This window comes from Eleutherodactylus coqui, chromosome 10 (assembly GCF_035609145.1).
Source record: "Eleutherodactylus coqui strain aEleCoq1 chromosome 10, aEleCoq1.hap1, whole genome shotgun sequence".
Classification (NCBI taxonomy): Eukaryota; Metazoa; Chordata; class Amphibia; order Anura; family Eleutherodactylidae; genus Eleutherodactylus; species Eleutherodactylus coqui.
In genome coordinates, this window is record NC_089846.1 from 53,711,837 (window position 1) to 53,730,090 (window position 18,254).

Genomic DNA, 18,254 nt, shown 5'->3' on the forward strand with positions numbered 1-18,254 from the left:
CGATATACGGTCGTCTGAATAAGCCCCCAGACTGTAAAATGTAGCAGTTCTTCTTTATAATTTACTTCCAGTGGAAGCAGCGGCCTCGATTTCAAACTTGTTTTTCTAAAGAACATATAAAAATAAAGGTTCACATCTAATGCTCGCAGTCAGAGATCTTTAAAAAAGTGATTCCAGAAACTGTATTGGAAATTTATAGAAGAATAGTCCTAATTTGGTGACACTTTCTCTGCTCTTTTGGTGTTTGTTGATTATTATTATTTTCATTGCTGTTTTGGTCTATATTCCAATAAGAAGGAAATACTTATTTAAGGTGTTATTTGTCAGGGCCTCTTTGATAACTTTATGTACCACCTTATTTCGCCTTCTAGGAATACGCATCGACGGTGAGAAGGATGGTGCAGTCCGGCAACGTCAATGCAAAAGACAGACTATCGATTGAGTTGCATCGTAAGTAAGAACAGAAACACAAGAATAGTTTATTGAAAGTGATTTTATACTCGTCATATTTGTATTCACCCTACCGAATACTAGTTAGTCTCAGAAGGTGAAAGACATAGGATTAGGGATGAGCGAGTATACTCGCTAAGGCACTACTCGCTCGAGTAATGTGCCTTAGCCGAGTATCTCCCCGCTCGTCCCGAAAGATCGGGGGCCGCCGCAGCTGACAGGTGAGGTGCGGCGGGCAGCAGGGGAGAGCGGGCGGGAGAGAGAGATCTCCCCTCCGTTCCTTCCCGCTCTCCCCCGCAGCTCCCTGCCCCGCACCGGCCCCCGAATCTTTCGGGACGAGCGGGAGATACTCGGCTAAGGCACATTACTCGAGCGAGTAGTGCCTTAGCGAGTATACTCGCTCATCCCTACATAGGATGCTTATTTCTTTCAACGTGTCCATAATACGGTCCTTTTTGAGTTATAGACCATATTGACTATATATTGACTATACACCAGGCACATGACTAAAGGCATAAGAAGGGGAAACATTTCAAGTCTTTCTATATAATACGGGATTTTATGCTATTTTCATCAGCCACAAAGTTTTTGCTATTTAACCAGCAGAAATGGAAAATGGCTGAAAGGTGTCTGGTTAAGTGTGAAGATCTGTGAAGCATAAAGGTGTTAATAAATACTGTGACTGTTTTACAGCCGATGGCCGTCATGGGATCGTGCGTGTTGATAGGGTTCCACTTGCTGCAAAGTTAGTTGATGTTCCATGTGTATTAGAGTGTCTGAAAACCATTGACAAGAAGACTTTCTACAAGACTGCTGACATTTGTCAGGTAAGGCCTTTTTTTTGCCAGAAGGACTTTAAAGGGGTTATTTGGCTTCTAGGAAAAGAGATGCGAATGTTATATAAAAATGGGGAAAAAGCCAACAAAAAATGCTACTCTACTCTTTAATCCTCTGCCAATCGAGTGCAGATCCTCCTGTAGTCCCTGTTGGTCTTTGTTTATCAACTGCCTTGGTGTTCACATGTCATACTACTGAGCCATGGAAATTCAGAAAATGCTGAAATCTAGGAGGTAAGCTAAGTAGCGGCAGCTTGTACCTTATCTGCTGCTTTGGACCCACTTCTTCATCCTGTGCAGACAAAGATCTGCCTCTGTGTTTACATGCATCACTTCTGCATTATACACAACAGACTGTTCCCTACAACTTCCATCTTACATAGAGTTTGTTTACCGGCCAACTCCGCCCCCAGCTCTCAGGTCCTACAACTTACCGGCACCAACCTCCCACTCATTCGGGGAAAGCCTGCTGAATCCAACAGACCGGACCTTCCAGCACTCTGAACTGCACATGAGCAATACAGTGCAGTACTTCCGCTCCTGTCCTCCCATCATGCACTGCTCACAGGTTATGTTGGAGGCTATGGACAAGGGAGGAAGTAGCAAATGCTGACAAGATGTCAGAGGAAGTGGAGATATTTTTCAGGCGGAGGGTTACATGACATAGAAAATTAAGAAAGGAGCCAGACCAGTAAACCTATTACAGAGGACTTATTGTGATGATGGACACTAAATGTTATAATGTTAGTCTGTGCTGGAATACCCCTTTAAGTAATGGCACATGATTGAAGACATAAATAGCTTTTGGTTTTTTATTCTATGATGATGGCATTTTTTTAAATACCTAGATGGCCCCTTTAATGCATCTGTAAATAGGATTTCAATTTGTACTGATTTATTTTCTGAATTTATTTTAGATGTTAGTTTGTACCCTTGATGGAGACCTTTACCCTCCTCTAGAGGAACCAACTGGAACAAGTGACCCAAAGGCCAGCAAAAAGAAAGACCGGGACAGAGAAAAGAAGTTTATTTGGAATCATGGAAGTAAGTGTCTCTCTTTTTATGCCAGCTGAAGTGCATGTGCAGCTATGTTGGTATTCACTAGTAGAGCTCTGGGCATCTTGGGAGCCGCCCTAAGCTTGCTGCTGGTCCCTTGGATCCTTTCCTTCTGTCCCCGTCTTAGGTTAAAGTTCTATCCATGTCTGAGTGTCTTCCGGGTGCAGTTTGGCGCTGCGGTTTCGCTTCTATTAGAGGGAAGGCTGGTCATTTTAGTCTTTCGGCGCTATTCGGTGCAGCTTAAAGTGAAAATAAATGCCAAAGGCATTAACAGCAGGTGCCACATAATTTCCGGCATGGCAAAGTCTTGTGGGGTTAGAAGTGCGGTGATTCAGAGTGGCGTCACTTCATGTCAGTGCCATTTTGGAGCAGCCTCTCATGCTGTTACTGGAGGTGGTTCTGAGTGGTGGCATGATTTCCAGGCGCCCCTTTTTTCTGCACATGGTGCTATAATTATTTTGGAGGGCTCCTCAGGAGACTGGTCCTTGTGTCGCCCTCCTACCCCAGGACAGTGGAGCGCTACAGATAAAGCTTGGTCTCTGGCGTCCGAGACAATCTGAAACGGCCAGCCCCTAATAAAATATTGGACATTAGAGAGGTCTCTCTTGACGAAATTTGTAGGGCAACTACCTGCAGTTCTACGCACACCTTCTGTAAACCTCATAGGCTCCAGCTGAACCCAGTATCAGATTTATTCTTTTGATAACAAGTTTTGCAGGCTGCCATACCCCCTTCAGGCTAGGACACACCGGACAGAAATCTTGCGGAAAGTCCGCAGTGGGACCAAATGGAAATTCCTTGCGATTTCTGCAGTGGAAAGGCTGCTACAAAACCTGCGCCATTTTTAGCCTGTATTCCACTTCAGAAATCTTTCCCCATAGAGAGAAGAGAGTCCGCAGTGGAAACGTTGCCAAAATTGATATGTCACGGATTTGAGTTCCGTGCCGCATGTCAGTTTCTGCGCGGACTGTCAACAGCATGTGGCCAAGATTTTTGCAAATCTCGTCTGCTTTGCTGCTTAGTCTCAGTTTTAAAAATGGACGCGGAAGTTCCATGTGGAGGGTCTGCACGGAAATTCCACAGCATTTCCATCCCATGTGACCCCAGCCTTATAGTCTGTTCCTGATTTACTACTCCAGCGGTGCTGTCATGGGTGAGCGTAAAAGTATGATTTGATCCCATGATGGTACTCTGGGCTTATTCACCCCCAAGAAAAAAGCAAAAAAAAGGATATGTATCTGTCTTAGGCCACTTTCACACGGCGAGATTTGTGAGACGCACGCATATGAACCTCATTCTTTTGAATGGGGTCATACACATGAGTGATTCTCCCCCTGGCCACCCTCCTTCCCCACTAGATTGCATCACGGTGTGGACAACAAACTCGGCATGTCCAATCTTTAAGCGTACCTTCGGAACACATTACCCATTGTTTTCAAGGAGGCCAGCAAAAGCGGACAAGAACTAAGGAAGGGAGAGGTGTGCCCCACTTTTATCAACTTGGGTTTGCTGTCCAGCAGTGGAGGATCCTCTCCTTATGGATTCAAGAAAACCTGATTACCAGTAAGTGTAATCACACATTTGCCCCCAAAGACGTGGAAAAAAAATCAAAAGGATATAGAATTTTGTTATCATAATCATTCTAAAGTTCTGTTATTTATACTGCATAGTGACATAACATACTTTTTTTTTTTTTTCATCCCGCTCTCCAAAAAAATGACTAAAAGCTATACAAGTTTTTCGGTACTAATAAAAACTACAAGTCGCCATGCGAAATGCAAGCCCTCATATGTCCCTGGAAAAATGGTTACGGCTTTTGAAAAGGAAAAATGAAAATCCCAAAAAATTGTTTTATTCGAAGTTCCAAAATAGGCCGTGTACTTAAGGGGTTAAAGAAATTGTCACACTGAAAATCTAGCTGTATGTGTAAGCGCACTTCAGACCTGCTGCTACAATTCTTGGGGATATAGTCACTGCACACCACTTGGTTCACATTAGAAGTCACATTCCTAGCGGTCAGTAATGGTTTCTAACATGCTGCTCCATTATTTCCAGATTTGTAATGGTTTTGTGCAGTTGTTCTTCTGCGAGTGGTAGCATTATCTCACAGCGATCGCGAACTTTAACTTCCTGTCTCACGACTCGTTCAATTTAAATGTCTGTGCTTTCTTCTCAAACGGGGTCTGGGGAAGCTGCCGGGCCTTGGCAGTGAAACACCTACCTTTTTATTTACATTTTTTTTATTATTTCATCTTTTAATAAAAAGCATCATTCTTCCCTCCTTGGCTCTGGTACCGTATCACAGTTCCTTCTACGTTATACATGTTCCCATTTAATCCTGTTTATCCTCTCCTTTTAGTAACGCTACCACTAAAGAATGTGCGCAAAAGACGCTTTAGGAAAACCGCCAAAAAAAAGGTACGTGGCTGTGATATTCTCAGATTATTGGGTGCTGCAGGGAACTTTTTACTTTGAGTGTCGAAAATACTGCTAAATTGTGACTCCTGCATCCGCAGTACATCGAGTCACCAGATGTAGAGAAAGAAGTGAAACGTCTTCTGAGCACAGACGCGGAGGCGGTCAGCGTCCGTATCCTTTTTATGTCTATTGTTTTCTTAAACTATTTTACTGGTGCGTTTATCTACCACATAGGAATGTGATGGGGAAGAAACCTTAATAGTCCGGGGCTTATTCACACGGGCGTATTCTCCGTTCATGTGCTGTCTGTGTATTTTATAGACCAGTTACATTCTCCTTGTGGAGAGCAGCCAGAAGGTGTGAGGAGCCTTATAAGGCCACACATGCTCCTCTGGGAAATTTGGTACATGGTACAAGCCTCTGCAGCGCCACCTATTAGAAGACAGCATTCCTGCAAGTCGATGTCTGGCACATATCCCCAGTTATATTACAAGACTTATTAAGAGATCAAAGTCGGAGCATTTTGTGTTGTTTTTATTCCATATTTTGGATATATACGGGTACATCAATACAAATTATGTTGTTGTTTGTTTTTTTTCAAACTTTTTTTACGTGAAAACTGGGAGAAGGGGGGCTGAACATATAAATGTTTTTATATGTTCACTTTATTAATACACTACAGTTCTGTAGTATGTTCTAATTCTACCGGCGCTGATTAAGCCCTGCTACAGGCAAGGCTTAGGGCCAATGTCCACTTGCACGCATGGATTCCATCTGCTGCATCCCGCAGCGGAATCCAGCGGTGCCCGCATACATGGACAAAAAAATACATCTTTTTTACCAGTCTAGATCCAGCGCGGGTCTCCTCTGTGCCGGATCTTCTTGCTTCAGCACGGCGGATGTGTCCGGCTGTGGCTGTGCCTCAGATCAGACAGCTTCCATTGACTTCAATGGAAGCTGTCCTTGCAAGGTTTGCTGAAAAATGGAGCATGCTGGGATTTCTCCCCGCACGTGCGATCTGCACGCTGGGAAAAAATTACATCCGCATGCTTTTTACTGTTCTGCGGACGGTAATGCATCTTTATGGGCGGCTTGATTTGCGGATCTCCCGCAAATCAAATCTGCCTGTGGACATTGGGCCTTAATAGGCTGAAAGACATGACAGCCCTGGGAGCGTTCAGAAGGCTCTGGGCTGTCATGTAAACCCTATTGCTTTCCAACTATGGGAAGCTAGAGGGCGCTGTAGTCTGTTGCTTAGACACCAATGTCTGCATTGACTGTGGCATTTAAGCAGTTAAATGCCTGCAGTTGTACCTTGCTCTGATTGTGGCCATTGCTGGTGGTTGTCGGCTGTCAGAAACAGCTGATAGGCGCCAAGTATGACGCAGACTCTGATCCAGATCTATCTGCCATAGGTCGTAAAGGGGTTAAATACCCATTGTCAATGCTGAACTACAATCACTTGCTAGAACGGTGTCCGTTGTGTATATATGCATGCAGGTAACTAGTTTTGAACCACACAAGGTCTCCCTGACAACGCTGACATGTACGGTAGAAAACCTAAGCTCTTCATGGTCTGTGTAGCATCGATGGAACACATCTGCGGTATCAGCAGGGTTGGGGCTGATTCCCACTTGTGCGTTATGGATCCATATTAATTCCATTTTTATTATTGCTGCTATTTCTATATTTTGAATGCGTATTGCTTTGTTTTCAGTGCGCAGCATGTTCCAATATATCCTTATTCACGTGTTAGAAAATACATATATCTGCACAATGAGCCCGTACTGTTGTGTGACATGGGTTAGGAAAAGGAAGGGATGGAAGGTAGAAGGATGTTACTAAATGAAGTCTAGTGAGAGGACCCCTGTTGTACCATTGTGTAACCACTGATGATTGAACTGACGGATGACCAATGGTCAGCGTGGATCCATAGATAGAAGTATATGTTATGTATACGGCTTGTTTATTGCTTAGCCTTCTCTGATTGGTGGGCAGTTCTAGTCTTTTTCCTTGACACCAACGTTTAGGATGGGAGGTGATTGCTGAAGATGAGTCCAAAGAAAATGAAAATCTGACCGGCCTGGATGGTTCCCCTGGAATGTCAGGAATGAAGCAAGTACATGGATCTTCAAGTAATTAAAGTTTTTTTTGTTCTTTTTTTATTGTTTTTGTTGACTTTTGTTGTTTGTAAGCGTTTAGGTTGTTAGGCCGCCTGCAGACGGCACCCGACCCAAGCGTCTGCAGAGAGCAGCGTGACATTCACCTGCTCCTGCGGCCCCGGGTCTTTCATGTGCCGGCTGCCGGGCAGCTGGCGCATGCGCAGAGCAGAGCCGATGGCCGGTGAGTGACGTTTTTCGCAGTGCCCCGCACAGAAATGGAGCATGTCGCGACCTGTTTGTCGCGCGAGATTTTGCGCGGCCAAATCGTGGCCGTCTGCATAGGATTGCGTTTGTTAACGCGATCCTATGGCAGCTTCCAGGTGTGGAAATTCTGCGGAATTTCCGCCCGTCTGCAGGCGGCCTTATATAGTAATTTATTATTGGAAATGACATTCAGCATAGAAAAGGATTCTCTGGACCTGCACACCAGAGTAAAGTACTCCATGGATTCCCTACAATTATGCCATGCTGTCTATAAAATTGTTGGCTGTTTTCATCTTCTGAGAAACTCCTAACCAGATTCCAATAAATACCAGAGTTCCATCGAACTGTGCTAGGGGAAACACTGATGTAAGGGCCCTTTTACATGGGATGACCTGTCAAGTGCAGATGCCCAACGTTGATCGCTTCATGAATAGAGGCGGAGTGGGCCGGAGATTTTTTGGGCCCACCTGCCTCCATTCACAGTGAACAGGCAGTCATTCATAAGTGACTGCCTGTTTATACGGGCCAATTGTTCAGTTTTTATGCCTGCATAAACTGAACAACAAACAGTAAGACAACGAATTGTTCGTTGTTCAGTCTGTGAATGCATTTACAATAAATAATCTTTCAGATGATCTTGCTGGATGCGGAAAAAACAATGATTTATCGGCTCGTTTAAAAGGGCCCTAAGCTGTACGGGGGCCAATTTTCTGATCACCAATTCCCTTTAGCAAATTACCTAATTTCTTCATTTACAGTAAATTAAAATGGCTGTTTTTTCAGGATATGCAATAGAAACTCTTTATTATTTTTTTTCCATATTTTTCCATAGCGAAGCTGATAAAAATCTACACTATTATGTCCTTTGCACAGGCTTTGAGGCTTCTTTCCCACAAGCGTATATCGGCCGCCGTTTTCACGGCCGGCTGATATACGCTACGTTGGGAGAGCTAAAACTGGTGAATGGGCGCACAAATCAAATGTTCGTGCGCCCATTCAGACGGCATGTGTCGTCGCCTCTTTCCCCTCCCTCCCCATCGCAGGCTCACCTCTGCTCTCCTCCCCGCTCGTTCTTTGCAATTGGAGGGGCGGAGCTAAGCGTTGTCCCGTCTCCTCCCATTGATGGCTATGGACAAGGGGCCGGGAGAGCGGGATCTTAGCTCCGTCCACATCCCGTCCCTTGTTCTCAGCCAGCAATTGGAGGAGACGGGTCGGCGCTTAACTCCGCCCTTGTCCCGCCCCTCCCATTGCAAAGAGCCAGCGGGCAGGAGAGCAGAGGTGAGCCTGCGCTGGGGAAGGAGAGCAGAGGGAAGGAGTTTAGCAGCCACACTGCTAAACTCCCTCCGGCTACTGCTATGGGCTCCAATAGGAGCTTATGCAGTGGCCGACGTATTCCGGCCCAAAAGATAGTTCCAGGACTATCTTTTTGGCCTGACATAAAAACGCCTGGCGCTATATTGGCCGGTCGCTTTTCCTTTTTTGGAATACGGCCATGTGATCTGATGCATCAGATCACAGCGTATATCAGCCGTTCGTGAAAACAGCGGGCCGATATACGCTTGCGGAAATGAGCCCTAAGAATAGGTTCATCGATGCCTTTATTTTATATTTATTCATTCCATTTGCTTTTCCTAAACCTTTTCAGTGGAACGAGATGAACTCCGTGAGATCTTTAATGACATTAGTAGCAGCAGTGATGGAGAGGAAGAGGAACGGCAAGAAGAAGAAGACTTGAACATTATGGAAACGGAAGATGAGCAAAGAGGCCGTCAAAATGGCCAGGATGGGGGAACCAACCAGATAGGTGAATGTTAAAAATTGAAATAGTTGTACATACTGCATGACGTACGTGAATTTGTCATCAGATGGGCAATGATGGCCCATTTTTGTTAAAATTGGCTATGCAATGTAAAAACCACTATTACTTTTTAAAATTTTCCACTATGCAGTATAGAAGACATTAGCTTTGTAAAAACTGTCTGAAGTGATGCTAGCCTTATCATAACTTTATACTTAGTTTAATGGTGATTCATGGAGATACTGAGGTCCGCTAACCTCATCCACACACATGTACTGCTCAGGGAAGGGACCATTTTAGTACTTGCAGTGGGTATTTCTGTGTCTGTGAGCATGGCGGCAGGAGGTATTAGGCTGAGTTCCCTCTGGGCGGAATTTCCATGCAGACTTTCTACATGGAAATCCCTCCTGCGGCTTCTTATCCCGGGTAAAAGAAGCAGCAAAGTGGAGAACATTTGCAAAAATCTCGTTCACATGCTGCGGCCAAGTCGCACTGAAACTGACGTGCCGCGCGGAATTCAAAGCTGCGGCATGTCAATGCTTTCCCCGTTTCCACGGTGGCCGCTCTCCTTTCTATGGGGAGAGATGGCCGCAGCGGAATGCAGGCAGCCAAGCCGCTTCAAAATCCACGGATTTTGAAGCTGCATTTCTGCCGCGGGAATCTCGCGGTATTTCCATGCGGTCATTCCGCGAGATTTCCATAGGATTTCGGTCCTGTGACCCCAGCCTTAGGGTTTTGAATACGCAATCAGTGCTTCCACAACAATTTACCATTATGAACTTAGATATACAGTATGCATAAAAAACAATGAGTCAATGCCGCTATAGAAGCATGGTTATGTTCATACTAGAGCCATGACTTCTGCTTTTATGGAATCCATGAGACATCTGTCGCGATCCTTTGTGATGCATTATCCGCCCCTCACAGAGGATTATAATTGGTCCATTAGGTTTGTTGTGCTGGATAATGGATAACAGTCTGGCTCTTCAGCTTTTTTACCCAAGTATAAACAGGGTTTTAAATCCTAAAATTATTGGTGCCGCAGTCAGTACTAGTGGAGCTCATTACTTACAAATGTACGATTTAGACATGACATCCACCAACGACATTGTGAAGCGTCCAAAAACCATGTTGGCATGTTGCCAATTCAGTTTTTAACCCCTTAAAGACCAGGCTGTTTTGGTCCTAAAGGACCAGACACTTTTTAGGGATTTTACCCATGTGGCTTTTACTGGCCTATTTTTTTTTTAATTTCTCTTCAGCAACCAAAATTGTTTTTACTGTGTTCCCCCCCCCCACCCCCCCTATAATATTATATATAATATAAAAATCTCTCTTTTCACTGACTATTGGGGGTAAAAAGCTAAAAACAATTTTTCTAACATTTATAGTTGTTTTTGATTTTAAATTAGTCTATTTATGCTAAAATGAAGTCTGTGAAATGGAATCCTCATTTTTTTTTCTGGACGTTTTGATATACTGTATATTATGTATAGTTTTGGATGATGGGGTGCGTATGGCCACTGTTCTGGTTGGCGGTGGGTCGTTTGCATGTAATTATTCTGTAAAAATAATTTTAAATGTATTTATTTTTGTAACTTTTTTTATGAAGGTAAAAAATTTCCCAGCTGCACGTTGTGATGGCCAATTCATATGAACAAAGTAGGCAAAGACTAAATAACTTGTCAAAAAAAAAAAAATCTCTATAGCCAAATACATACCGCTTCAGAAGGGCTCCACAGATATTCACCCAGCAATAGAAGCCAGTACTAGTAGCGCCCCGCCCACCAGAAGATTCCCGTTTCTTTTGGGTACCCCCTCGTATGCTGTGGAATCAGTTTTGTGCTGATTTGTTTCTGAATACCGTATATACCGGCGTATAAGACGACTTTTGAACCCCGAAAAATCTGCTCTGCAGTCGGGGGTCGTCTTATGCGCCGGTAATACAAAAAAAAAAAGTGTAAAAAAAAAAAATCATTACTCACCTCCCCCGGCGTTCTGTCGCGCTCCGGCAGGATGTCGCTCGCTCCTCGTCCCCGGCGCAGCATTGCTTTCTGAATGCGGGGCTTGAAATCCCCGCTTCCAGAAAGCTAATACACACGCCGTCAGCCGGTACAGCTATTCAATGACAGCATTGAATGGCTGTGATTGGCTGAAGGCGCACGTGGCTTCAGCCAATCACACCCATTCAATGATGTCATTGAATAGTGTGATTGGCTGAAGCCACGTGCGCCTTCAGCCAATCACAGCCATTCAATGCTGTCATTGAATGGCTGTAACCGGCTGACGGCGTGTGTATTAGCTTTCTGGAGGCGGGGATTTCAAGCCCCGCATTCAGAAAGCAATGCTGCGCCGGGGACGAGGAGCGAGCGACATCCTGCCGGAGCGCGACAGAACGCCGGAGCGCGACAGAACGCCGGGGGAGGTGAGTACTGATTTTTTTTTTCTCCACTGTATTACCGGCGTATAAGGTGAAAGTTGGGGGGTCGTCTTATACGCCCCGTCGCCTTATACGCCGGTATATACGGTACATATTTTATTTTTTATTTCCCTTTAGTGCTAGAACTGCAGAAACAAGTAGAAAATTTACAGAAGAAACTACGGGAGACTCAAGAAAGAAGGAAACGTCAGGAAGAGCTGATCATGAAAGTGGAGAATGTCGCTCTTAAGGTGAGGAGAAAGGAGTATTGCTACTACCCCGTATTTGTGAGAGGTCATAATGGTGTTAGAATAGTATTCTCACTTTTCTCTTTATCATCTGTAACCCCTCAGACACGTTTACAAGCAGTCCTTGATGAATTCAGGCAGCAGGAAGACCGTGAGAAACAACAGGTGAGATATTCTACAAAACCAGATTGACGCGATGTTCACTACGCGAACATAAAATGGGTGCATTCACATTTGTGAGGTTTCCCTGCATGGCACTGCGTTGCCATGCTATGCAGGGAAAGAATCGCAGCATGTCCTTTCTTTTTGTGATATCACCCACTGTTCCCAATGGGGCCGTCAGCAGCAGAGCCGACCGTAATGAGAAGAATGGGAGAACATGCGATCCCCTGCCATGGCTGTGACAGCTGCGCTGGGGGATTCCTTCAGCCCCGTAGGGATACGAGGCTGTTTTCATGTGAAAACTCCTCGCATCCACAGGTTTCCACATGGATCGCGAGGGCGATCAGGCCATGATTCACGGCCCGATAATGCCCTTGTCAGTGTAAAGGAGCCCTACTCTCTCTAGCAGCGCTGTTGGCTGAAGCACAACACCGCCGCTAGAATTAACATAGGAACTTTGACCTTGTCTGACAGGTGACTCCATGTATCAAACTCACATTTTATGATTTACGGCGGCGGTGAGGATGTAACAAATCTAATGACGCCAAAATCTTCCACCAAAGGTCACATAAAGGGGTCAAAGTGTGGGGCAAAAAAAAAAGCCTGTAGGCTTTTTTATTTTCGATGTTGGTCGTCTTACCTTTCTACATTCCAAGTGCTTATTTGTGTTCTATTCTCGAGCAGTTTTAATAAATACATGATCTAAATAATTTTCTGATGATATCAGCAGGTTTTACACAGTAACATAATTACTTGGGCTGAGCAACATATCTCTCCAAGTGCAACTTTATGCACTAGTATTATTAACTCCCACTACAGTTTATTGGCTCCGGGCCTTTTTGAATGCTGCTATAGAATCTGACATTACTACTTTTCAGGGTAGAACATTTTATAATTTGACTGCGCTAAACTGTAAGGAACCCTTCGTGTCTGATGGCTTTCCTTAAAGCGTAAGGAATCTTCCTCATTCCTTCATACAGTTCTTTGTATTGGCCACACACATAAGTGTAAATAAGATCCACCTCTAAGGCATCTTTCTTCCAAGCTAAACAAGTCCACTTTTTCTAGCTTCACATTATGAGAAATCTCCCATGCTAAAATCTTATTGGCTTTGCAGCTGCTGCTAGACATTAAGTACAGCTTATTTAATCAGAATACCCCAGGATGCACATGGGTAAGGTGGTGGGATTGGGGATGAGGTGAGAGAGGATTGGGTCAACTTAAAATAGGGGATAGATATCTGATCATTGGGGGTCCGTTTGCTGGAACCCTTACTGATTTAAAAGAACTGGAGTCCCTGGGGTCCTCGAATGAACAGAGCAGTGGTCATGTGTTTGCACTACTAGTCCATTCAGTTCTGTGGGACCGTTGCAGATAGCTAAGCACTTGTGCTTTGCTATTTCTGGCAGTCCCATAGAAATGAATGAAGTGGTAGTGTGTACATTCCCAGTGGTTCCCCACCAATCAGATGCTTCTTTTCTATCATGTAAATAGGGCAGGAGGTGGTTTTGTGCCACACACCTTTAAATGTTATGGACCCCTTTTGCGGACATTTTTAAAAAATATTTCAATGTGTGTTATGGCTCTGTCCACCTTCGCATGGCCAGCCTTCGGCATCATGTTGACTCCATAGATGCGCGACTCCTATGTCCAGGACTTGCTCATGCACGGACAGAAGGCACACTACATCTGTGGAGGGGTCATGATGACATGTTGGTTACAGTACTAAAACTGGCGCCGTCCAGAAGGCTAGTCGTGTGGAGGAGCTGTGATTTGAACAATAAAGACATCAGGACACGTTTGAACTATCTAAACGTGCCTATTCCTCCCCAGGCAGCCTCCTTACCAGATCTTCACCTCACCGATCTTCTCCTTGCTCCTCCAGTTCCCCGGGTCACCTCACCTCCAGCCGTCCGGATCCTCTTCTTTCTGTGACAAAACGTACATTGCCTGCATTCTGCTTCCTGCAGGGCAATGTACCCGGTCACTAGTGACATAGCATTCTCTGCCTAGCAGGGAATGCAGAATCCACGGCAGTCTGCTTTCTACGCGGCTGCGCATGCGCGATGTCTCGTCACTAGCGTGTCATATACTATATGGAACACTAGCGAGGAGATATCACGCATGCATACTAAAGCAGGCTGCCGAGGGTTCGGCATTCCCTGCTAGGCAATGAATGCTATGTCACTGAAGTGAACTGCAGGTAATGCACGCTCCAAAACAGAAGAGGAGGATCCGGCCAGCAGGAGGGTTTGTTTTTTTCCCTGGTCAGCTTTTAGAGGGCTGACATCAGATTTGTTTTCTTCTTGGCATTTCAAAGTCATAATGAAAATACTTCAGTGGAAGGTAATGTGAAGAAAATAATTTCCTTTCAACTATTTCTTGGAGAGAATTGGAGGTCAATGTCTTCATAGGACTTCAGTTATATAAGATGTGTAAAACATGATGCTTCATCCTGTTGTTGGTGTAGTTGTAGCACTCCATAGCTCTTTTAGCTTTATGTTACACTATAAAGTGTGGGGGGTACAATCCCAATAAGATGGGCAATGACATTTTGCATGAGATGTGCTTCTTGTAGTCCCTTAATCATTTTGCCCTCATTGTGAGGCTTCCTACACACAGGCGTCCGCGATATCGTAGAACCCAGCAGATATTGTGCTTTCCAGCGTGCTTTTTATACGGGCATGCAAAGTGCTTCCCTGTCAAAAACTCCTCTGATCCCTTCAATAGAGTTGCGATCCTCCAGCATGGCTTGCAGCCACATCAGCGGATCGGCAAATGTTTCCCATTGTTTTGAATAGAAAACTTTGCATTGTATGCTGTGTTTTCCGGCCCCATTGAAAACAATATGTTCTGAGGGAACACCCAAAAATAGGATATGCTGTGATTTTTTCAAAAGAATGGGGTTCATATTTGTGTGAGACTTGTGCCTTACAACGGGCAAATCTTGCGCAATTTTTATGTTCGTGTGAAAGCGGCCTAAGAGAAGAATTGTGCTATTGGTGGAATTTTTTTAAATGGAGGGCTAAATAAAACCCTAGTTTTGCTACACTATATGTTTTAGAAGGGGGAGGAAGCAGAAAAGTAGCTGACTAGTCCAGGAGTTCTTTGTAAAATGTTGCATGCTCGGATGTGACTGGACAGATTCTGGGTTACATCTCTACTTCTGTCTTTTTTAGCTGCTAGCAATGTCAGTGTTTTAGGTATTCAAATGCTTAAGAACTTTATGTGCTTGCATGATTAAAGGGGTTCTTATGAAATCCATAATCTAGTTTAAAGTAGGGCGTTTTAGGATTTTTTATGGCAGGTTGGAACTTCCCTGAATGATAACGGCTGATTCCATCTGCCACCTTATGAATGGTTTGTGCGAGACCTTAATGAGGTGACACTCACTATTTAAGTGTGATTGTTCGCCGTAAGAGAAACCAATAATCTTGTAGATATGATACCTTTTAATAGCTAACAAAAATACATGATGTTAGTGCGAGCTTTCAGATCTTCTATGGACCCTTCCTCAGGCTTAATCTGAGGAAGTGTCCATAGAAGATCCAAAAGCTTGCTGTAACATCGTGTATTTTTGTTAGCCATTAAAATGTATCATATCGACAACATTACTTGGTTTTCCTTACTGAGAACAATCACACGTTGCTCTACAGGCTAAGTCGGTACCAAACTTTTTTCTCGTTTTACTCATGTAGTACCTTTTCCTTATTTTTTCCATTGAGCTTTCCATGAGCCTCTTACACCAGCCGTGTACATGGTTTAAATTATTCTCTGGGACTAAAAACTGCAGCTTGATACTTTGTCTAGATTAAGTGAGCGATTGTGAAAAACCAGCATGTAGACGTCGGTATCCCTGCGATTGGACACAGATCAGAACTCGGTTATCATGCGGATAGTAGAATGATGAGGTGCATGTTTCACATACCTTGGAATGTACAAATCAATGTTTTAGACAGATGTCTATATAATGATAGAGTTGTGAAGCCAACTCTTTATTGATTATACAGCGCAATAAAAGCATTAAACAGGTAAAAAATAGCAAAGTACGGGTTTCCAATATTTTTCCATCATTATTTTACCCAATAAATACAACCTAGCAGTTACTATAAAGTTAAATCTTGCTGATTGTGAAATGCGATATGTTTGTATTACGTAACGGGCAATACGAAGTTAAGAGGAAAGAAGGAAATTTATTATAGAACAGAATCAATAGAAGACTAGTACTGGCATTATTAGCATTGTTATCAATTAGTGGGAGGTTCTCAATGGAAAATCTGACATGATTAATTGCTTCTCCCCTTTGCTGGCATGATGGTGCTAGTCCAGCTGGTTGCTAGGGCATAATGCCAAGCAGCTAAAGCAGACAGCCGTGCAACCCTAGCAGCCAGTTTGTCTTGGCACGGAACTGCTATAATTGTTGGATATACGTATTGTATGGCTCCAGGACATCACTTCATTCACTGTTTCCTAAATGTTATGTCCGCTGAGTGTAAGGCACAACTGCTCTACACGATCCACTCCCTGTTGTATGTACATTGCTGTTCTGACACTCATTTCTTGTGAGTGTCAGAGAGAGACTATGCCAATGACATAATCTCTTGGCAGATGTAAGGGATGCTTCTAAATGCAGAGCCTGCCTGCTCTCTCGTATGTTCTCAGAACACTGTAAGATGTTTCCTTTTACATACGAGCAGAACCTATGGCTCTTGAGGAAAGCGGGCAAGACATTGCTTCAGAGCGTATGAAGTGGGGAGTCAAAGGGCCCCAGGAAGAGACAGCGCACAAGCACCATACAGACGCAGCCTAATGGGTGTCTAATAGTAGCCATAAATAAGAATAATGCTACAAAGGGGGTTTGTGTGTGAAATTCTGCAGGGATTTCTGATGATTGATTTAAATGGAAGAAATGTATAATTGGATGTGTAAGACATCCGGATCCCCAGCTCACCGCCAAACTGGCAACTGAACGAAGAGGCAAGGGTGCGTTGGGATTCTCAAACCCCACTTCCTTCAATCTTTATTTATGGGTTAGTGATAAATAATTTTCACAAAAGACAACACATGTAATTCAAAAACAGATGTGTATTACTGATTGTTAGAGTGAAACATCTAATATTTTTCTTTTATCTCTTTGAGGGTGCTTTTCATAGAGAGACTCTCACCTACTAGCACTATAAGCTAAGTTTATGGGCTTAAAGTAGGTGAAGCCCTGAGTCCGGAGATCTAATTGTTATACTTACCTTCCCAGTTATACCCCCGGTGTGAGCGATGGAAGCCACCACTCAGTGCATTGAACAGCGCTGCTCAGTAGTAGTATGAGAACAGGCGGACTACTTAACAGCACCACGCAATGCATTGAGCGGCGACTTCCACCGCAGACATTGGGGGAATTACGGTATAGTCCTTACATCCCTGGACTTGGTGCATCACCTACATTTAGCCCATCAACTTAGCTTGGCTTATAGGGCTAAAAGTAGGTGACAGATCTTCTCTAACCGTACCCTACTTTTGACCCCAACATGTGCAAAACAGTTAGAGGCATATTTTGTGCACCGCTAATAATTGTATGTTCTCTTCTTAGGTGACATCATTGCAGGAGCAGCTTGAAGCCCTAATAGAGAAATGAGGAACAAACTACGGAATAACACAGCAAAGCTCTGTAATCTCTCAAGTACTTGGTGATCTTCAGGCAGATGGGTTGGAAGATGATGGCTGATACATGTTGACTCATTTAAGAAATAACTGATTCCCAATAAAGATTAGATGGAAATGTATTTGTGAGGCGCAACTACTTAAACATTGAGTGACGACTGCATTCCTGATGTGGAGGTTATTTATGCATGTTTTGCTATGTGACAATTCCACAAGTAAAGAGGGTTTTCCATGATACACTTTTACTGTAAGAACAGGTTCTCCATACTGGAAATAAAAAAAAAAAACAAGCTCCTATTCGCTTCTCCCCGCATTGCCCCGCCCACAGCGCCAGATCTCTGTTATGATGTACTGTTTACAGGCTGCTGCAGCCAATCACAGAGCACAACAATTGATCGCTGGCTCTGTCGGTCAGGAGGGGAGTATAAGCTCGTTTGTTACTTTCCAGCATGGTGAACCTGTTTTTACAATAAAAGAAAATGGAGTTCTAATAATCCCTTTAATGTCAGCAAATCAAGAATAGACATTTTTGTGTTAAACATCTGAAACAAGTATTTTAAATCTATCTGTCATTCATTAAAAATACTTTTAATGTTATTTTTGACCTTTATTCTAGTAAACTCTTCTGTATCCGTAAACAATCACCTGCGTTAACCTTCCAACTTACGATAGCCTTCTGCATTTAAAAGGGTTATCCAGGGACAATGCTATAAAACAAGCAATAGTCTTCTCACCTGATCGCCTGCCACTTATGTGCCACCAGTACCTAGTCCCTTGATAGCTTCACTTCCACCTGCAGCAGCAATGACTTCCTGACAATAGGACCTGTGACCGCTGCACAGCTAA

The 18,254-nt window shown here is 43.8% G+C and overlaps 1 protein-coding gene across 1 annotated transcript in view; it reads left to right on the forward strand.

Moving 5' to 3' along the window:
* The window catches only part of LOC136580433 (transcription initiation factor TFIID subunit 7-like), a 28,586-nt gene extending 10,581 nt beyond the window's left edge, over nucleotides 1–18,005 (forward strand). The window contains exons 4-13 of the mRNA XM_066581012.1: nucleotides 372–450; nucleotides 1,144–1,277; nucleotides 2,204–2,330; nucleotides 4,702–4,760; nucleotides 4,859–4,931; nucleotides 6,791–6,895; nucleotides 8,772–8,930; nucleotides 11,482–11,594; nucleotides 11,697–11,756; nucleotides 17,338–18,005. Coding sequence (XP_066437109.1) covers nucleotides 372–450; nucleotides 1,144–1,277; nucleotides 2,204–2,330; nucleotides 4,702–4,760; nucleotides 4,859–4,931; nucleotides 6,791–6,895; nucleotides 8,772–8,930; nucleotides 11,482–11,594; nucleotides 11,697–11,756; nucleotides 17,338–17,382 — 954 coding nt within the window. The 3' untranslated portion in view covers nucleotides 17,383–18,005. The remainder of the gene's footprint in view (nucleotides 1–371; nucleotides 451–1,143; nucleotides 1,278–2,203; nucleotides 2,331–4,701; nucleotides 4,761–4,858; nucleotides 4,932–6,790; nucleotides 6,896–8,771; nucleotides 8,931–11,481; nucleotides 11,595–11,696; nucleotides 11,757–17,337) is intronic.
* The last annotated feature ends 249 nt before the right edge of the window (nucleotides 18,006–18,254 follow it).